This window comes from Salvelinus alpinus, chromosome 23 (assembly GCF_045679555.1).
Source record: "Salvelinus alpinus chromosome 23, SLU_Salpinus.1, whole genome shotgun sequence".
NCBI classification, from domain to species: Eukaryota; Metazoa; Chordata; class Actinopteri; order Salmoniformes; family Salmonidae; genus Salvelinus; species Salvelinus alpinus.
Window position 1 is genome coordinate 7115796 of NC_092108.1, and position 22816 is coordinate 7138611.

General features: G+C 43.1%; 1 protein-coding gene across 2 annotated transcripts in view; it reads right to left on the reverse strand.

Moving 5' to 3' along the window:
* Positions 1-11167: 11167 nt before the first annotated feature.
* Positions 11168-22816, reverse strand: part of LOC139550140 (vasoactive intestinal polypeptide receptor-like) — a 119115-nt gene continuing 107466 nt past the window's right edge. Inside the window, exons 11-14 of one of the 2 annotated variants that reach the window (XR_011669983.1) lie at positions 22181-22310; positions 14390-14431; positions 12713-14092; positions 11168-12668 (exon numbers count right to left, since the gene is read on the reverse strand). Coding sequence is in view for 1 of the 2 variants with exons in the window: in XM_071360791.1 (XP_071216892.1) it covers positions 13895-14092; positions 14390-14431; positions 22181-22310 (370 nt within the window). In the remaining variant the exon portion in view is untranslated. Of the gene's footprint in view, positions 14093-14389; positions 14432-22180; positions 22311-22816 lie in introns of both variants that reach the window. The other variant, XM_071360791.1, reaches the window with a different exon arrangement.

Below are 22816 nucleotides of genomic sequence, written 5' to 3' on the forward strand. Positions count from 1 at the left end.
GAACTCCTTCAAGACTGTTGGAAAAGTATTCCAGGTGAACCTGGTTAAGAGAATGCCAAGAGTGTGCAAAGCTGTCATCAAGGCAAAGGGTGGCTACTTTGAAGATTCTCAAATATAAAATACATTTTGATTTGTTTATCATGATTTGGAAAGGCACACACCTGTCTATATAGGGTCCCACAGTTGACAGTGGATGTCAGAGCAAAAAAACAAGCTATGAGCTCAAAGGAATTGTCCATAGAGCCCCGAGACAGGATTTTGTCGAGGCACAGATCTGGGGAAGGGTACCAAAATATTTCTGCAGCACTGAAGGTCCCCAAGAACACAGTGGCCTCCATAATTCTTAAACGGAAGAAGTTTGGAACCACCAAGACTCTTCTTAGAGCTGGCCGCCTGGCCAAACTGAGCAATCGGGGAAGAAGGGCCTTGGTCTGGAAGGTGACCAAGAACCCAATGCTCTCTCCATCAGAGCTCTAGAGTTCCTTTGTGGAGATGGGAGAACCTTCCAGAAGGACAACCATCTCTGCAGCACTCCACCAATCAGGCCTTTATGGTAGAGTGGCCAGACAGAAGCCACTCCTCAGTAGAAGGTACATGACAGAAGTTTGGAGTTTTTTTAAAGACATCTGAAGACTCTCAGACCATGAGAAACAAGATTCTCTGGTCTGATGAAACAAAGATTGAACTATTTGGTCTGAATGGCAAGCATCACATTTGGAGGAAACCTGGCACCATCCCTACGGTGAATTATGGTGGTGGCAGCAGCATGCTGTGAGGAACTTTTTCAGCGGCAGGGACTGGGAGACTAGTCAGGATTGAGGCAAAGATGAACGAAGCAAAGTACAGAGAGATCCATGATGAAATCCTGCTCGAGAGCGCTCAAGACCTCAGACTGGAGCGAAGGTTTACCTTTCAACAGGACAACGACCCTAAGCACACAGCCAAGACAACGCAGGAGTGGCTTTGGGACAGGTTTCTGAATGTCCTTGAGTGGCCCAGCCAGAGTTCAGACTTAAACCCGATCAAACATCTCTGGAGGTGTAGCTGCAGCGACGCTCCACATCCAACCTGACAGAACTTGAGAGGATCTGCAGAGATGAATGGGAGAAACTCCTCAAATACAGGTGTGCCAAGCTTGTAGCGTCCTACCCAAGAAGACTTGAGGTTGTAATTGCTGCCAAAGGTGTTCAACAAAGTACTGAGTAAAGAGTCTGAATACTTATGTTCTTGAGGCATCACTACAGACACCCTGGTTCGAATCCTAGGAAATGTTGTAGATCCTTTACGGTAGTAGGTTTGGGCCAGTTAAGCACGGCTGTGACTTTGCCTTTGTCCATGTTGACCCCTCCTGGTGTCAACACGAACCCTAGGAAGGTTACCGTAGTAACGTAAAAGGCGCTCTTCTCAGCCTTGACATAAAGATGGTAGTCCTGTAGCCATTGGAGGACCTGATGCACATGTAGATCAAGATATCGTCAATGATGAGGAACTGGTTGATCATGTCCTGGAAAACTTAATTCATGAAGGACTGGAAGACTGCGGGAGCATTGGTGAGACCGTAGGGCATAACCAGGTATTCGTAGTGACCCCTAGCGGTGATGAACACCGTCTTCCACTCATCCCCACTTTGGATACGGACCAGGTTGTAAGCACTATGTAGGTCTAGTTTAGAGTAGATGGTAGCCTGTCCAACCTGTTCTAGTGCGTCCAGAATCAGAGGAAGAGGGAAGCGATTCTTGATGGTATGGTCAATGAGGGGGTCGGTAATCTATGCAGGAACGGAGACAACCATCCTTTATTTTCACAAAAAAGAAACTGGATGAAGCCGGATACATGGATGGATGAATCCCATGTCGAGGGCCTCTTCTATATAGGTGTCCATAGCCTCATTCTCTGGGATGGACAAGGGGTAGATCCGACCCTTAAGGGGCAATGCCCCAGGAAGGAGATCGATCGCGCAGTCCTCCAGGCGATGAGTGGGCAGAAAGGACGCCATTTTCTTGCTGAAGACACTCAGGAACTGGGCATATACAGGCGGGATGTAGGTTGGAATGGCAGACTCCGATCCTTCTATAGAGGTGGCTCAACAGGGTAGATTGAAGCAGTTCTTAAAACAGGCGGGAGACCACGACAGCAGTTCCCCTTGCCGCCAGGAGATGGCAGGGTCGTGAAGGCTTAGCCAGGGGGTGACCGAGGATGAGGTGTTCTTTAGACGAAGACAACACCATTAACTGAATGACATCAGAGGGAAGGAGGCCAATCTGAAGGGTGATACTTTCGGTCATGCGAGTCAAAAGACCAGTTCTGAGAGGTTGTCCGTCCAGCGCATTAATCCTAAGGGGAGGATTAACAGGGATTAGTTTGACTCTTACCTGTTGTGCCAATTGTTCGTAAATGAAATTACCTGCGGCCCCCGAGTCCACTAGTCCCTCCACAAACTGTGTGACCCCATTAGCAGAAAGAAGAGCTGCCTTTTGGTAATATTCCAAAACGTAGAGGTGCTTACCCATGCGGAAGTGGAGGGGTTGTGGTCACCCCTTCGTGGGGGGGGGGCGAATCGGACAGCTATTGAGTAGAGAGGAACAGGTTTTCACGTAACCTCCGGTGTCTCTCGACAGGTGTGAGAGGGGCGCGACCGAGTTGCATGGGTTCGGGCCTATTGGACAGTGGTGGACAAGAGAAGGGCGTGGAAGACCCGCAGGCCATGGGCGACTGTATTGGTTTAGGTCTGTTAAATCTCTTCTGCAGGCCAGTTCAGTCTGTAACTCCCAATTAAAACCCCTCCGGTAGACTGTAAGGAGAGCTGGTTCACTCCATCCACTGCCGGCAGCCGTGGTACGGAACTCAAGGGCATACTCAGTGTTGGCGCGACGGCCTTGTCGCAGCTCACATAACAGGTCCCCGGTGTGACGACCTGAAACTGAATGGTCGAACACCTCCTTGAAGAGGGCGTGGAAACGCGAGTCAGAGGACAGATCAGAACTTTGAGCGGCCCACAGGGCTGTGACCCAATCCAGAGCTTTGCCATTGATTCGGGAGATGACGAAGTCCACCCTGTCTTTGTCAGAGGTGAAGTCAGCGGGGTGATGGTCTATTTACAGGTTACACTGCATGAGAAATCCTTGACATTTCTCTTGGGAGCCATCGTATTTATTATAAATGGATATGGGAGTGATGAACGAGAGGAGGCTGTGGCACCTGATATCGGTGAAGCAGGAATGGACTGGCGAAGGAGGTCGCAGAGTTCTTCGATTCGTTCCTCTTGTCGGGCTAGACGTAGCTCCGCTGAATCCATCTGTAGTTTTAGGTGAGGTATTCTGTAAGGAACACGATGGGAGACAGAGAGTTGGTGCAGGTGTTTATTGTAAAGGACCACAGGAGGAGGCAGGTAGCTGGGTCCAGGGGCAGGCAGAAGGTCATACGCAGGGGGTCCAAAAAGGCAAAAGTAAGGCAGGAAAAGGCTAGTAACGTCATCTGGGAGATCAGGCAATAGGTAGATAACAGAAATCCGATAGGCTAAAGTACAGGCAGGGAATAGGCAAAAAAAGTTGTCGTTAGTGAGGCAGGCAAAAACTATCATACACGGGAGGAGTAAATTACAGGAAAAACAGCGCCCCGAATAGAAGTGTGACACAAAACAAACAATACCTCACAATGATGCGGTGCAAAGAACTGAACTAAATAGTGTGTGATAATGACATACAGGTGTGTGAACAGGTGATCAGAATTCAGGTGATTGGGATCTGGAAAGTGAGCTGCGTTCAGGGGATCTACGTGTTTGAGAGTGTGAGTTGGAAGCAGACATTACACCTTTAGAGTTCTTGGGAACAGGAATCATGGTGGTCATCTGAAAACATGGGGATTACAGACTCAGACAAGGAGAGGTTGAAATATGCCTGCCAGTTGTTTTGTGCTTGCTCTGAGAACGCGCCCTGGAATATCGTCGGGCCCCGTGGCCTTGCGGGTGCATAAGTTCATCTGGTAGAGGCGTTGTTGGGCAGATCACGGCTGGGTCTTTTTTTGTCATCCGTTATGGACTGTAGCCCCCTGCCACATGCGACGGGCAGCGGAGCTTGTGTATTATGATTCGACCTTATTCCTGTATTGTCCTTTTGCTCGTTTGATGACTCTGCGGAGATCATAGCGGGACTTCTTGTACTTGTTCCTGTCTTTAGCCAACTCGGCCGCGCCCCTCTCTCCTGGTTGTCTGCGTAAGCTCTGTGTGCAGTAGCCCTGTCCTTTAGTGTAGCTCCAACCTCTGTGTTAATCCAGAGCTTTTGATTGGGGAAAGCAGCAAACCTACACTGTGGATAACGTCACTGATGCATTTCCTAATGAAACCGGTGACTGAGGTGGTTAGTTTGTCGATGGGGTGGTACAGGCTATACATAATGTATACAGCAGTATGTGGACACCCCTTCATATTAAGTATGTAGTAAAGATTATGTAGCTACACTACATATACAAAAGTATATGGACGCAACTTTTAGTGGATTTGGTCATTTCAGCCACACCCGTTGCTGACAGGTGTATAAAATTGAGCACACAGTCATGCGATATCCAAAGACAAACATTGGCAGCAGAATGGCCTTACTGAAGAGCTCAGTGACTTTCAGCGTGGCACCATCATAGGATGCCACCTTTTCAACAAGTCAGTTAGGCAAATTCTGCCCTGCTAGAGCTGTACCGGTCAACTGTAAGTGCTGTTATTGTGAAGTGGAAAGGTCTAGGATCAACAACGGTTCAGCCACGAAGTGGTAGGCCACACAAACTCACAGAACGGGACCGCCGAGTGCTGAAGCGCGTAGCTCGTAAAAATCGCCTGTCCTCGGTTGCAAGAATCACTACAGAGTTCCAAACGGCCTCTGGAAGCAATGGCCGAGCAGCCCACCACAAGACTAAGATCACCATGCGCAATGCCAAGCGTCAGCTAGAGTGGTATAAATCTTGCCGCCATTGGACTCTGGAGCAGTGGAAACGCGTTCTCTGGAGTGAAGAATCACGCTTCACCATGCCAGTCTGACGGGCGCATCTGGGTTTGGAGGATGCCTGAAGAATGCTACCTGCCCCAATGCATAGTGCCACCTGTAAAGTTTGATGGAGGAGGAATAATGGTCTGTGGCTGTTTTTCATGATTCGAGTTAGTTCCAGTGAACGGAAATCTTAACGCTACAGCATACAATGACATTCTAGACGATTCTGTGCTTCCAACTTTGTGGCAACAGTTTGGGGAAGGCCCTTTCCTGTTTCAGCATTAAAATGCCCCCATGCACAAAGCGAGGTCTATACAGAAATTATTTGTTGAGATCGGTGTAGAAGAACTTGACTGGCCTGCACAGAGCCCTGACCTCAACCCCAAATCAAATCAAATTTTATTGGTCACATACACATGGTTAGCAGATGTTAATGCGAGTATAGCGAAATGCTTGTGCTTCTAGTTCCGACCATGCAGTAATCTCTAACAAGTAATCTACCAATTTCACAACAACTACCTAATACACACAAGTGTAAAGAAATGAATAAGAATATGTGCATATAAATATATGGATGAGCGATGGCCGAACGGCATAGGCAAGATGCAATAGATGGTATAGAGTACAGTATATACATATGAGATGAGTAATGTAGGGTATGTAAACATTATATAAAGTGGCATTGTTTAAAGTGACTAGTGATACATTTATTACATCCAATTTTTATTATTAACTGGGGTAGGTGGGACGCAATCGTCCCACCTGGCCAATAGCCAGGGAAAATACAGAGCGCCATATTCAAATAAAATGATATAAAAATCAAACTTTCATTAAATCACACATGTAAGATACCAAATTAAAGCTACACACGTTGTGAATCCAGCCAACATGTCAGATTTCAAAAAGGCTTTTCGGCGAAAGCATAAGATGCTATTATCTGATGATAGCACAACAGTAAACAAAGAGAGTAGCATATTTCAACACTGCAGGCACGACACAAAACGCAGAAATAAAAATATAATTCATGCCTTACCTTTGATGAACTTCTTTTGTTGGCACTCCAATATGTCCCATAAACATCACAAATGGTCCTTTTGTTCGATGAATTCCGTCGATATATATCCAAAATGTCAATTTATTTGGCGCGTTTCATCCAGAAAAACACAGCTTCCAACTTGCGCAACGTCACTAAAAAATATCTCAAAAGTTACATGTAAACTTTACCAAAACATTTCAAACTACTTTTGTAATACAACGTTAGGTATTTTTAAACGTTAATAATCGATCAAATTGAAGACGGGATGATCTGTGTTCAATACAAAAAGAAAACAAACTAACGCAACTTCTCTGGTAATGTTCCTCTCTCAAACAATTTACTTCAAGTGACTCTCATTTAAGATGGCCGTACTTCTTCATTACACAAAGGAAAAACCTCAACCAATTTCCAAAGACTGGTGACATCCAGTGGAAGCGGTAGGAACTGCAAACAAGTCCCTTAGAAATCTGGTGTCCCAATGAAAACCCATTGAAAAGACAGTGACCTCAAAAGAAAATTCTGAATGGTTTGTCCTCGGGGTTTTGTCTGCTACATAAGTTCTGTTATACTCACAGACATGATTCAAACAGTTTTAGAAACTTCAGAGTGTTTTCTATCCAAATCCACTAATACTATGCATATCTTATATTCTGGGGATGAGTAGCAGGCAGTTGAATTTGGGCATGCTATTTATCCAAAAGTGAAAATGCTGCCCCCTACCCCGAATAAGTTTTAAGTGGCTTGAGATTTGAGTCAGTATGTTGGCAGCAGCCACTCAATGTCAGTGATGGCTGTTTAACAGTCTGATGACCATGAGATAGAAGCTGTTTTTCAGTCTCTTGGTCCCAGCTTTGATGCACCTGTACTGACCTCGGCTTCTGGATGATAACTGGGTGAACAGGCAGTGGCTCGGGTGGTTGTTGACCTTGATGATCTTTATGGCCTTCCTGTGACAACGGGTGGTGTAGGTGTCCTGGAGGGCAGGTAGTTTGTCCCCGGTGATGCGTTGTGCAGACCTCACTACCCTCTGGAGAGCCTTATGGTTGTGGGCGGAGCAGTTGCCGTACCAGGCGGTGATACAGCCCGACAGGATGCTCTCGATTGTGCATCTGTAGAAGTTTGTGAGTGTTTTAGGTGAAAAGCCAAATTTCTTCAGCCTCCTGAGGTTGAAGAGGCGCTGTTTCGCCTTCTTCCCCACGCTGTCTGTGTGGGTGGACCATCTCAGTTTGTCTGTGATGTGTACGTCGATGAACTTAACTTTCCACCTTCTCCACTACTGTCCCGTCGATGTGGATTGGCGGGTGCTCCCTCTGCTGTTTCCTGAAGTCCACGATCATCTCCTTTGTTTTGTTGACATTGAGTGTGAGGTTATTTTCCTGACACCACCCTCTCCATCGAACACCTTTGGGATAAGTCCCCTCAGCAATGTTCCAACATCTAGCGGAAAGCCTTCCCAGAAAAGTGGAGGCTGTTATAACAGCAAAGGGGTGAGCAGCTCCATATTAATGTTCAACGAGCAGGTGTCCACATACTTCACAAACATATTCGTTAACACTGGTATGGCAGAAGGACACTTTTGAGATCCGCCATAATGTTGACACGCCCCTGTCATTGCAATGATGCATTTATTAAATTACCTAAATATGAGCACGTGTGTAGCATTCCATGAATGCGCTGTAGATATGCCATGGATATAGTGCATTAACCTTTAATAATGCGGTTTGGACCTGTTATCACATTCATTAAATGCGTATAGATATAAGTATAATGAATTGGTTGTGAATATGTTTTCAAAGTAAATTGTTAACCTTTCAGTAAATAAAGGATGTATTTGGAGTCGCCCAATGTTCTATAGACACATTTTCCATAACCCCCAATATTACTGAAATGGACGCCTGTTGATCTTGGAGTCAATTTAAATGTTGGATGATAGGATTGAACACTGGACCTCATGTTACTGCTAATGAAAACGAATGACCTTCTTCTTGACAGTTTTGTAGGTCATGGTGCTGTAATGGTTGTTTAAGGGAATGTTCCTATCGTAGACAGTTAGGGGACGTTACCTGGGTGTTTTGAGGGAATGTTCCAATCGTAGACAGTTAGGGGACGTTACCTGGGTGTTTTGAGGGAATGTTCCTATCGTAGACAGTTATGGGACGTTACCTGGGTGTTTTGAGGGAATGTTCCAATCATAGACCCAAACAAGGGCACTGCGTTCATCCACCTCTGGCCTGCTCGCCTCCCTACCTCTGAGGAAGTACAGTTCCCGCTCAGCCCAGTCAAAACTGTTCGCTGCTCTGGCACCCCAATGGTGGAACAAACTCCCTCACGACGCCAGGTCAGCGGAGTCAATCACCACCTTCCGGAGACACCTGAAACCCCACCTCTTTAAGGAATACCTAGGATAGGAGAAAGTAATCCTTCTAACCCCCCCCCCCCCCCTTAAAAGAGTTAGATGCACTATTGTAAAGTGGTTGTTCCACTGGATATCATAAGGTGAATGCACCAATTTGTAAGTCGCTCTGGATAAGAGCGTCTGCTAAATGACTTAAATGTAAATGTAATAGACCGTTAGGGGACGTTACCTGGGTGTTTTGAGGGAATGTTCCTATCCTAGACAGTTAGGGGACGTTACCTGGGTGTTTTGAGGGATTGTTCCTATCGTAGACAGTTATGGGACGTTACCTGGGTGTTTTGAGGGAATGTTCCAATCATAGACAGTTAGGGGACGTTACCTGGGTGTTTTGAGGGAATGTTCCTATCCTAGACAGTTAGGGGACGTTACCTGGGTGTTTTGAGGGAATGTTCCTATCGTAGACAGTTAGGGGACGTTACCTGGGTGTTTTGAGGGAATGTTCCTATCCTAGACAGTTAGGGGATGTTACCTGGGTGTTTTGAGGGAATGTTCCTATCCTAGACAGTTAGGGGACGTTACCTGGGTGTTTTGAGGGAATGTTCCTATCGTAGACAGTTAGGGGACGTTACCTGGGTGTTTTGAGGGAATGTTCCTATCCTAGACAGTTAGGGGACGTTACCTGGGTGTTTTGAGGGAATGTTCCTATCGTAGACAGTTAGGGGATGTTACCTGGGTGTTTTGAGGGAATGTTCCAATCGTAGACAGTTAGGGGACGTTACCTGGGTGTTTTGAGGGAATGTTCCAATCATAGAAAGTTAGGGGACGTTACCTGGGTGTTTTGAGGGAATGTTCCAATCATAGACAGTTAGGGGACGTTACCTGGGTGTTTTGAGGGAATGTTCCAATCATAGACAGTTAGGGGACGTTACCTGGGTGTTTTGAGGGAATGTTCCTATCATAGACAGTTAGGGGACGTTACCTGGGTGTTTTGAGGGAATGTTCCAATCATAGACAGTTAGGGGACGTTACCTGGGTGTTTTGAGGGAATGTTCCTATCATAGACAGTTAGGGGACGTTACCTGGGTGTTTTGAGGGAATGTTCCTATCGTAGACAGTTAGGGGACGTTACCTGGGTGTTTTGAGGGAATGTTCCAATCAGACAGTTAGGGGACGTTACCTGGGTGTTTTGAGGGAATGTTCCTATCCTAGACAGTTAGGGGACGTTACCTGGGTGTTTTGAGGGAATGTTCTTTTTTTCCCCAGAGGCAGACCGGAGCAGTTATATCCTAAGTCGCACATGGCACCCTATTACTTGGCAAAAGAAGTGCACTATTTTAGGGAATAGGGTGCCATTTGGGACGCATATTACTTGATCACTTACTACCTCAAGGTCAAAAGCGTGTCATTGGTTCGGTCTGTGATTAACTCAGGGACGTGATGATGAGAGAAGACTGATCCTAGTTGTGGCTTTAGTACCGCTGCTCTGTCACCATAGGTTTGTCCAAGAACACTTTCCTGTTGGAGAGATGGACAGACAGGCCAGGTGAAATACACTTTAATGCTAAGCCAGTGGTTCCTGACCTTTTCCATTCTGGGAACCACCAAATTACAATCTAAAGCTCTTGAGGACCACCATTCGAATATTTTTTTTACCATCAAATATCTTGACGATCAAATTTAGTACATTATATCACTGAATGTAATAGATTAAAAGGCCGATTATTAATATTATAAACAATTTGCATTGTGAAGAAGAAAAAAAACACTGGTTGAAAAATATGCTACTGTTGTTGAATAATATGTGACTAGTATTTTCTTCCTGCCAGGAATCCACACTAAATCCATGCTCTGTTTCACTACTGTTTTAGAAAGTTGCTGTGTGAATTCAAGGCTAGTTTTGTTCAGTTAATAACCAGGTTAACTTTTTTCAGCCTTGACAGTTCAAATGTACACTACTGTAGAAAGTATACAATATATACAAGGATGTGTAAATACTATGGACAACAATAGGTCTCCAGACACAGGTTGAGGAGCCACTATGTCTATCACAAATGTAATTTATATATTGAGATAAGTCATCTATTTGTCATCATGTTCCCTGGTTGTAAATGTGAGGACTAGAGAGAACATAGACAACAAAACACAAAAGGGTTTCATTGCTTCTGTCTTTACTAGAACATCATTTAAAACTGAATCCAAAAGCAGAATTGCACAATATTTACAAAACACTTGCTTACACCACACTTTCATGTGTTGTTTGGAATGTTCCAAAGCATTCCATAGAATGTCAAATATAGTTATTCATTGTAGATATCCTATCAAATGAATGAGAATATCAATATAGTCTGTTTAAAATAATACAACTGAACACGTAACACAAAGACTAACTTAAAAAGAATTACATAATACATGATATGCATTGAAATCCAGTCAACACCTGAGAACTGTAAATAACCACAATAAAACACATGATAAAAAAAATGTACTTCATTCCTACTGTATATGTAGCTTCACCATAGCTGGAACAATTGTATGACATTTTTAGTAAGAGGTACGTTCACGTATTCACATGTACAGTGACATACAACAAGGTAAACAACACAGATTTCTGAAAGGTTTTAGAAACCAAGTGGGAAACAATTCAGTACCATTGAAATCAGATATCTTACCTCGTAGAGGTGGCAACAGGTTAGGAGCTATGGGAGGAAACTTTTAAACATTTTACACACCCCATCACTACTTCACCATATGGCTAAACGCCATGGCTAACCGCCTGGTCTTCCCAATTATGTTCTTTAGTGGATAAGTTTAAATTTTGAACGAAAAACACAAACAGGTGCGTCTGTATTGAAAGTCAATACTATTGGCTATTTTTTTTTATGGGGGAGGGGGTTGAGGGGAATGTAAGAGCAAGACTTTAAAAATACCTGACTGTCTGCACACCAAGCTATGCACTAAGAGACTCTGCCTTACAATGAAAACATCTGCGCTTCAATCCTGCACATAAATTCTATGAAAACTATAAGCTTCTTTTCTTGGAATGTTATCCAGCTATATTTCAAACCCAACATAATTCTGGTACATAAAAGTGTCTTCATCAATGGCTAAACCTCTGGTTGATCATGGACAGCTGGATACTAGATAGATAAGGGACCAGACCAGATGCTTCCAATATAGACTAGACCACGTGGATAACATTTCACTTTGAGATCCTTCCAATGTAGATGCTGCCACGTGGACAACGTGTAACTCTAAAGTTGAGTAACGTGAAGTGGCCAGCCCAGCCAGTCAATCAGTCTGGTAGTGATTTAATAAACAACTTAAAGAATCTCTCCAGCTATTTTTTTTTGTAAGACTTTGTATCTGTGAAAAACAATAGCCCGTACACACACTTAAAGAGAAAATTACTGTGTACACAGTAATGTACACACACTTAAAGAGAAAATTATTTTTTTGACAACTGCAAACTTCAAGGAGTAGGCCATTGAAGGAGTTGGTCTGATGCCCCCCCCCCCCCCCCTTACTTGTGGGAACAAAAGAGAAAAGGACCATTCCCACTTGTGTGATGTCATGTCATACCTAGACAACTCATTGATCGCCTTTTAAGTAAATCAGGTGATAAATGAGGAGAAAAGGAGACTGGAGTGCGTGTTTAAGACTGGTCCCCTAGCTACCAGCATAAGGTTTTAAGTAGCACTGTGTGTACCGAGTCCTTTAATTTAATGCTCTGTTTCTCTTGACACTCATTCCTACAGGTGGTATGGCTCCCAAAGCTCTCCTATGCATCCATCAACTAGAAAACGATGGAAAAACTAGAAGAATATTACGTTTTAACTCCCTGTTGTGCGTCACTTAAATCCCTTGACTGGAATGTTGACCACTAAATGTTGACCTCTGAAACCAGTGTTGCTCTCTGGTTGGTTAAACTATTAATATGCTGTATCTGGATGTGAACTTCTGTGGGTTGAGTTTCAATACGTTTTCACCTAACAGGAACATTTCCAGTTTAATGGGCTTTGGCCTTTCTCACACACCTTCTCCTCTAACCTAGCCTGTTACCTCGTCCTAACTCCTAGCCTGTTACCTCGTCCTAACTCCTAGCCTGTTACCTCGTCCTAACTCCTAGCCTGTTACCTCGTCCTAACTCCTAGCCTGTTACCTCGTCCTAACTCCTAGCCTGTTACCTCGTCCTAACTCCTAGCCTGTTACCTCGTCCTAACTCCTAGCCTGTTACCTCGTCCTAACTCCTAGCCTGTTACCTTGTCCAAGCTCCTAGATTGTTATCTAGCTCCTAGCCTTTTACCTAGCTCCGAGCCTGTTACCTAGCCAAAGTTCCTAGCCCGTTACCTAGCTCATAGCCTGCAACCTAGTCGTAGCCTGTTACCTAGTCCTAACTCCTAGCCTGTTACCTAGTCCTAGCTCCTAGCCTGTTACCTAAGCGTAGCTCCTGGCCTGTTACCTAGCTTCTAGCCAGTTACCTAGTCCTAGTCCTAGCTCCTAGCCTGTTACCTAGCTCCTAGCCTGTTACCTAGAGTTGGGGTCAATTCCATTTCTAATTCAGGAAGTACACTGAAATTCCAATTCTCTTGAATGGTTTTCCATGATAAAAAGTTGGAATTTGGTTTTACTTTCTGAATTGAAATGGAATTGACTTCAACCCTGCCACACAGACTAACACAACACTCATTACACACACAGATATATCAAATGGTGATTTGAACTGTAATGTGTTTTTGGACTTAACACAGATAGCGTAGACCAGGGAGTAGGCGACTAGATTTAGCCGCGGGCTGATTTTTGTCATTGCGGCTGATTGGAGGACCGGAACATAGTTATGAAGCTTAAGATCACGTTATTGGTCAATTGGTCAGACAACGTCTAACCGAAATGTAACTTCCGCTTTTAACCCAACCCCTCTGAAAGACACACATACAAACGTACATACATGCATACAGTATACAGGTGTTGGAGGTGTCGGGGCTGCCACACTGAGTGCCTGGGGAGCTGTTGTCATGGAGGGTTAAGTGTCTTGATACCAGCAACCCTCCGGTTGCCAGCTCACTTCTTGACAGATTTTTCCCGTCGGACCCGGGATTCAAACTGGCAAACGTCCGGTTGCTGGCTCGCTTCTCTCTAACCGCTAGGCTACCTGCTGCCCCATATCAAAATGTGTACACTGCAACCACAACTAAGCCCAAAAAAGAGATTTTGAAAATAACAATCATTTCATACCTTGATTATATTGAGACACGATGATGTCTCTCTCTTTTTTTTTTTTTGTAGGAATACTTGGGAACTGATGTCCTAAATTAAACAAAAAAACAAGCAAAATAAATTGTGTTAAATTGGTCCGCGGCTTACATAAGGGGACCGAGGGCATTCCTGATCTAAGCCTATCATTGCTGTTGTTGTGTGTGGTTGGCTGGCTGGTGGTCTCTGCTGTGCTGACTGAATACTAAACAGTGCTTCAGTGCAGCTCGTCTCTGTTGCCTCCTCTTCTCTGCCCTCTGTTACCACCCAGAGCTGGGCTCAGATAGCAGAGAAGTGTTCCTGGCAGTCGGAAGCTCGACGTGTGATGGGGCTACACCTGGTCAGCATGGTGATCTGGGTGCTGAAGTTGTTACCGTTGCTACCCAGATCCTGGGGCTGCTGGTATTTGGTGTCTCCTTTACCCAGAAACCTTTGCATGTGCCACCGCCGCCACTTACGCTTCACCTCCCCCTGCACCTGGTGGGGATAGAGGGACGAGAGGAGGGAGAGAGCACAGGAGAGGGAGGAAGAGAGGAACATAAACATAGAAAGGGAGACATTGAGAGGGGATAGGACACAGCAAGAGGGATACAATCTGTTAGACTTTATCTATCTCTTTCTGTGTCTAACAGATAGACACAGTGAGACTCGGTGTGAGAAAAATGGAAAGTTTACAGTATTAGATCCAAAAATGTATTCCAAATTTACCCTGACATTGTCAGCTCATCTTAGGAACCGTTTTGTGTCTGTGCAGTGGAGTGTGTATGGTATTACCTCTCCATTTAGGAAACAATACAGGACTGCAACCCCAAATCCCTGAGAGAGAGAGAGAGAGAGAGAGAGACAGAGAGACAGACAGACAGAGAAAGAGACAGACAGAGAGAGACAGAGAGAGACTCAGAGAGAGACAGACAGACAGACAGACAGACAGACAGACAGACAGACAGACAGACAGACAGACAGACAGACAGACAGACAGACAGACAGACAGACAGACAGACAGACAGACAGACAGAGAGACAGAAAAAGAGAGAGACAGACAGAGAGAGAGAGTCAGAGAGAGAGTCAGAGAGAGAGAGGAGACAACAATCGATCATTAGGATTCCTGATGATGAGTGTTTTGTTTCATAGAAAGGCCTTTGCCCCAGAGAGACTCAGCCAGAGCAGTTGTGGAAGACTGAAAAATGATCCCAAAGATTATGACCAAATTCAGCATGAGGTAGGGTCATTAATTCTGGGCCTGATAGAATTTTGTGCTGAGAGGACATGAGAGGTTTTTCCCCGAGGGAAAATACGAGTTTAAAGCAGATATAAATTAAGACTGCTATCATAACAACTAGATCATTGCTCTCACAAATGACCCGGGTATTTGGAAAGAAAATATAAAAAGTCAGAATGACTTGTGAGAGAGCTCCTTGAGAGTTTTAAGGGTCGAGGGTTTACATACTTGAGTTGTACATTATGCTACATAATCTGTCTATATATTCACTTCTATTTCGTGCACATATCTAAATGGTTAGATGGATGAAAATGTATCTTTCTGTGCCATATGATTCAAGTGTTTACTTCATATTCCCTAATAGCCAGGAAAGGCTCATGCAGCAGTTTTCCTGTGGTATTCTGTATCTCTTTCTCTTTACCGCAAATGGCCCGTTTGGCTCAACCTCAACTCATAACACAGAACGTAAATCTCATGGGAGTCAGATAGGGACCGTGGAGGATATCAAACCTCATTATTACACATCCTATGACTGTATTACGTTGTTTTTTGACACTTGGAGAATGCAGAGAACATAGACATATTGTATTCTTTACATCCTGAACTGTTAACATACTAGACTGACTGGGACTGATTACATAATTATTGTTAATCTCTTTACATTGCGCTCAGAAAGCATTCATTCCCCATGACTTAATTCCACTTTTTTTCTTCTACAGCCTGAATTCAAAAATTGATTAAATTAAATAAAACATCTCACTCATCTACATACAATAACCTATAATTACAAACTGAAAACATGTTTTTAGATTTGTTTGCAAATTTATTGAAAATAAAATTTACAGAAAAATCTCATTTACATAAGAATTCACACCCCTGAGTCAATGCTTTATAGAAGCATCTTTGGCAGTGATTACAGCTGAGAGTCTTTCTGTGTAAGTCTCTAAGAGCTGAGAGTCTTTTTGGGTAAGTCTCTAACAGCTGAGAGTCTTTCTGGGTAAGTCTCTAAGAGCTGAGAGTCTTTCTGGGTAAGTCTCTAAGAGCTGAGAGTCTTTCTGGGTAAGTCTCTAAGAGCTGAGAGTCTTTCTGGGTAAGTCTCTAAGAGCTGAGAGTCTTTCTGGGTAAGTCTCTAAGAGCTGAGAGTCTTTCTGGGTAAGTCTCTAAGAGCTGAGAGTCTTTCTGGGTAAGTCTCTAAGAGCTGTGAGTCTTTCTGGGTAAGTCTCTAAGAGCTGTGAGTCTTTCTGGGTAAGTCTCTAAGAACTATGAGTCTTTCTGGGTAAGTCTCTAAGAGCTTTACACACCTGAATTGTGCAATATATGCCCATTTTTCTTTTCAAAATTCTTCAAGCTCCAATTGGTTGATGATCATTGCTAGATAACCATTTTCAGGTCTTGCCATAGATTTTCAAGTAGATTTAAGTCAAAACTGTAGCTTGGTCACTCAGGAACATTCGCAGTCTTCTTAGTAAGCAACTCCAGTGTAGATTTTGCCATGTGTTTTAGGTTATTTTCCTGCTTAAAGGTGAATTTATCTCCCAGTGTCTGGTGGAAAGCAGGCTGAACTAGGTTTTCTTCTAGGATTTTGCCTGTGCTAGTTCTATTCTGTTAATTTTTTTATCCTGAAAAACTCCCCAGTCCTTAACAATTACAAGCATACCCCTAACATGATGCAGGCACCATAATGCTTGAAAATATGGAGAGTGGTACACAGTAATGTGTTGTATTTGATTTGCCCCGAAGATAACACTTTGTATTCAGGACAAAAAGTTAATTGCTTTGCCACATTTGTTTCAGTATTCCTTTAGTGTCTTGTTGTAGGCCGTTGTAAATAAGAATTTGTTCTTAACTTAAGGATCGGACCCTTTTTTTCAATTTTCACCTAAAATGACATACCCAAATCTAACTGCCTGTGGCTCAGGACCTGAAGCAAGGATAAGCATATTCTTGATACAATTTGAAAGGAAACACTTTGACGTTTGTGGAAATGTGATATTAATGTAGGAGAATATAGCACATTAGATATGGTAAAAGAAAACATGAGTTTGTATTTTTTACATTTGTATCATCTTTGAAAGGCAAGAGAAAGGCTACAATGTATTATTCCAATTTTGATTTTGGCAACTAGATGGCAGCAGTGTATGTGTAAAGTTTTAGACTGATCCAATGAACTATCACCGATCTCGTAGAGGTTAACTGACTTGCTTAGTTAAATAAAGGTTACATTTTAAAAGATTATAACAATATGCATGATTTGTAATATGTTTATTCTGTACAGGCTTCCTTTTCATTCTGTCAATTAGCTTAGTATTAGGGCTCCCGAGTGACGCAGCGGTCTAAGGCACTGCATCTCAGGGCTTGAGGTGTCACTTCAGGCACCCTGGTTCAAATCCAGGCTGTATCACAACCGGCCGTGATTGGGAGTCCCATAGGGCGGCGCACAATTGGCCCAGCGTCGTCCGGGTTTGGGTTTGGCCGGGGTAGGCCATCATAGTAAATAAGAATTTGTTCTTAACTTCTTAAACGACTTAAAGTCTTAACTGACTTGCCTAGTTAATTAAAGATTAAATAAAAGTATTGTGGAGTAACTACAATGTTGTTTATCCATCCTCAGTTTTCTCCTATCACAGCCATTCAACTCAGTAACTGTTTTAAAGTCACCATTGGCCTCATGGTGAAATCCCTGAACGGTTTTCTTCCTCTCCGGCAACTGAGTTAGGAAGGACGCCTGTATCTTTGTAGTGACTGAGTGTATTGATACACCATCCAAAGTGTAATTAATAACTTCACCATGCTCAAAGGGCTTTCAATGTCTTTTTTTTACCCATCTACCAACAGGTGCCCTTCTTTGCGAGGCATTGGAAAACCTCCCTGGTCTTTGTGGTTGAATCTGTGTCAGAAATTCACTGTTCGACTGAGGGACCATACAAATAATTGTATGTACACTACCGTTAAAAAGTTTGGAATCACTAAGAAATGTCCTTGTTTTTGGAGGAAAAGCAAATTTTTTTGTCCATTAAAATAACATCAAATTGATCAGAAATACAGTGTAGACATTGTTAATGTTGTAAACGACCATTGTAGCTGGAAACAGCAGATTTTTTATGGAATATCTACATAGGCGTACAGAAGCCCATTATCAGCAACCATCACTCCTGTGTTCCAATGGCACGTTGTGTTAGCTAATCCAAGTTTATCATATTAAAATGGCTAATCGATCATTAGAAAACCCTTTTGCAATTATGTTAGCACAGCTGAAAACTGTTGTGCTGATTTAAAGAAGCAATAAAACTGGCCTTCTTTAGACTAGTTGAGTATCTGGAGCATCAGCATTTGTGGGTTCGATTACAGGCTCAAAATGGCCAAAAACAACAAAAAAATAAATCTGAAACTCGTCAGTCTATTCTTGTTTGGAGAAATGAAGGCTATTCCATGTGAGAAATTGCCAAGAAACGGAAGATCTCATACAATGCTATGTTCTACTCCCTTCACAGAACAGCGTAAACTTGCTCTAACCAGACTAGAAAGAGGAGTGGGAGGCCCCGGTGCACAACTGAGCAAGAGGAAAAGTACATTAGAGTGTATAGTTTGAGAAACAGATGCCTCACAAGTCCTCAACTGGCAGCTTCATTAAATAGTACCGGCAAAACACTAGTCTCAACGTCAACAGTGTTGCAAAGAAAAAGCCATATCTCGGACTGGCCAATAAAAAGAAAAGGTTAAGATTGGCAAAAGAACACAGACACTTGACAGAAGAACTCTGTAGATACAGGAACTCTGCAGATACAGAGTACATATGTCTTCCTACAGACACGTTGTCTTAATTCTGACCTTGCAGTACTGGGTTCACTGTCTGGAGTGGATGGGGGGAGGAGGTCAACACTGTCATTCCTGATCTCAATCTCTATCTGTGTTTTGCCTGTCTGACCCGCCATTTTGTTCACTCCTGTCTTTTTTCCCTTTCTGTGAGATCCTTCACTCTATCTTTTATGACTCTCTAAATCCTTTAAGTCTGCTGTTTTTGTTTAAGGTAGGCTGCTCTGCGGTGTGGGTCAGCATCCATGTGCTGTTTGTAGAGTCTTTGCTTTTCAGCAGCACCTCATTTTGCCATATCTATCAAAAATAAAGCCATATTATGTGATTACAATATTGAAACAGTAATTAAAATGCTAATATGTCTTTTTTAATATAATTGTTGAGGGTTTTATAAAAAATAACGTTGAACAAAAAGTTTGTGGTGTCATTGATTGTCACTGGCGTTATCGTCATGTCACTGGTGTTACCAGCAAGAACAGTAACACCAGTGACAAATCTGCAGACAAGATGGCATATCTAAGATGGTGGCCACTGTAGCTCAAACCACACTTCTTATATTGTAAATAAATCACTTAATCATGCAATTTTATCAATCATTTTTATCCAATTTCCTTTCCCCTTAAAATTGTATAACACCAGTGACACATCTTAAGTCCTCGCATGAAATTACCAAGTTAAATTACATTGTTAACATATGAAGAGAGAGTGCACACTCACCATGTGCTTTTCAAAACAGTCCCGTCTCCAATGAACCTTTGACCGAGTGTAACAGTATAACTTTACGTCGTCCCCTCGCCCCGACACGGGCGCGAACCAGGGACCCTCTGCACACATCAACAACGGTCGCCCACGAAGCATCGTTACCCATCGCTCCACAAAGGCCACGGCCCTTGCAGAGCAAGGGGCAACACTACATATTGGTTTCAGAGCAAGTGACGTAACTGAATGAAATGCTACTAGCGCGTACCCGCTAACTAGCTAGCCATTTCACATCCGTTACACGAGGAAGAATTTGTCAAGGATGTTGCATTTTTTCAAAGTGGTGGTTTCTATAAATTTTAACACCAGTGACATGAAATTGAGGGACAGCTTTTACTTGTAAAATATTTTATAATATTTATTTGATATTTTAGTTTTCTAATTAGTCCACTAAATAACTATATAACTTTCCTTTGTATTATGACATTTTAAAGAGGGAGAAAAATATATTTTTAAACTCAAAATATGTCACTAAACCATGACTCCTGACCTGAGGGACAAGACAATTTCATGGTACTGACTGTGCTCTACAATATATATATAAAAATTGTTTGCAATACAACTGTCTTACATATGTTTTATTAATAATAAAACACTTCAATTAAAACAAAAAACAATCTTTTTTGTTTCATTAACTCACACTTTTAAGTGTTTTTCCTGGTGAATAGGGCCAGGACAGGAAAGCCACCATTTTCGTAGAATGACCCATGTGTTCCGTAATCTTGAACTATACAGTCGTGGCCAAAAGTTTTGAGAATGAGACAAATATACATTTTCACAAAGTCTGCTGCCTCTGTGTCTTTAGATATTTTTGTCAGATGTTACTATGGAATACTGAAGTATAATTACAAGCATTTCATAAGTGTCAAAGGCTTTTATTGACAATTACATGAAGTTGATGCAAAGAGTCAATATTTGCAGTGTTGACCCTTCTTTTTCAAGACCTCTGCAATCTGCCCTGGCATGCTGTCAATTAACTTCTGGGCCACATCCTGACTGATGGCAGCCCATTCTTGCATAATCAATGCTTGGAGTTTGTCAGAATTTGTGGGTTTTTGTTTGTCCACCTCTTGAGGAATGACCACAAGTTCTCAATGGGATTAAGGTCTGGGGAGTTTCTTGGCCATAGACCCAAAATATCGATGTTTTGTTCCCCGAGCCACTTAGTTATCACTTTTGCCTTATGGCAAGGTGCTCCATCATGCTGGAAAAGGCATTGTTTGTCACCAAACTGTTCCTGGATGGTTGGGAGAAGTTGCTCTCGGAGGATGTGTTGGTACCATTCTTTATTCATGGCTGTGTTCTTAGGCAAAATTGTGAGTGAGCCCACTCCCTTGGCTGAGAAGCAACCCCATACATGGATGGTCTCAGGATGCTTTACTGTTGGCATGACACAGGACTGATGGTAGCGCTCACCTTGTCTTCTCCGGACAAGCTTTTTCCCGAATGGTCCAAACAATCGGAAAGGGGATTCATTAGAGAAAATGACTTTACCCCAGTCCTCAGCAGTCCAATCCCTGTACCTTTTGCAGAATATCAGTCTGTCCCTGATGTTTTTCCTGGAGAGAAGTGGCTTCTTTGCTAACCTTCTTGACACCAGGCCATCCTCCAAAAGTATTTTCCTCACTGTGCGTGCAGATGCACTCACACCTGCCTGCTGCCATTCCTGAGCAAGCTCTGTACTGGTGGTGCCCCGATCCCGAGTATAAATCAACTTTAGGAGACAGTTTGCTTGCTGGACTTTCTTGGGCGCCCTGAAGCCTTCTTCACAACAATTGAACCACTCTCCTTGAAGTTCTTGATGATCCGATAAATGGTTGATTTAGGTGCAATCTTACTGGCAGCAATATCCTTGCCTGTGAAGCCCTTTTTTGTGCAAAGCAATGATGACGGCACGTGTTTCCTTGCAGGTAACCATAATTGACAGAGGAAGAACAATGATTCCAAGCACCACCCTCCTTTTTAAGCTTCAAGTCTGTTATTCGAACTCAATCAGCATGACAGAGTGATCGCCAGCCTTGTCCTCGTCAACACTCACACCTGTGTTAACGAGAGAATCACTGACATGATGTCAGCTGGTCCTTTTGTGGCAGGGCTGAAATACAGTGTAAATGTTTTTAGGGGATTCAGTTCATTTGCATGGCAAAGAGGGACTTTGCAATTCATCTGATCACTCTTCATAACATTCTGGAGTATATGCAAATTGCCATCATACAAACTGAGGCAGCAGACTTATATTTGTGTCATTCTCAAAACTTTTGGCCACGACTGTACAGTAAGTCACCATATACTAAGGCCTACATGCTATATTATTGCATGGAGGCCTTAGTTCTGGAAGGATCCTAGAATCAGGTCAAAGAAGGATCCTAGATTCAGGTCAAAGACCATCCTACCTGGATGGATCCTAGAATCAGGTCAATGACCATCCTACCTGGAAGGATCCTAGAACCAGGTCAAATACCATCCTACCTGGATGGATCCTAGAATCAGGTCAATGACCATCCTACCTGGGAGGATCCTAGAACGAGGTCAAATACCATCCTACCCTGAAGGATCCTAGAATCAGGTCAAAGACCTTCCTACCTGGAAGGATCCTAGAACCAGGTCAAATTACCATCCTACCTGGAAGGATCCTACAATCAGGTTTAAGACCATCCTACCTGGAAGGATCCTACAATCAGGTTTAAGACCATCCTACCTGGGAGGATCCTAGAACCAGGTCAAAGACCATCCTACCTGGAAGGATCCTAGAATCAGGTCAATGACCATCCTACCTGGAAGGATCCTAGAATCAGGTCAATGACCATCCTGATTCGAGTGTTGATGTCTTCAGGGATGAAGGCAAAGACGATGTAGTTGATTCCGAACAGAGGTATCAACAGTAGCGTGGATTTAGCCAACCTCCTGTGGATCAGAACAACAGACAGAATGAGGGTTGATTTTTTGGGGGGGGCAGTATAACTTTGAATAATTTTTTATTTTGTGTGATCATCTGGAATGTTGTATTCTAAAATGGTGAGCTAGACAGAAAAAAATACCAATATTATCGATATTTCTTGACCATTCCTAATCACATTGACTGTGAATTTGGATAGAGAACATTCTAGACTGTTCATATTTCCAATATCTACCAATAATCAAAGGACAGAGGTGAAGCTAACCATCTTCTGTAGATGGAGGGTGTTTTATAGCAATATCTCAGAGCTGGGTGTCTTTGCAGGATGTCTGTCCTGAAGAACAACATTACAATAGTAGAGTAAAATGTTGTACAACCTGATATGAAAGTTGTGGCCACTGCCCTCAGAAAAGGTAATAATAGGATTCCAAAATTGTTTAGCTGGTCCGCACTCAAAAAAATACCTCCTACACCTGTACCAAAGAGCAAGTTTATTCCCCCCACTTTTAATCCG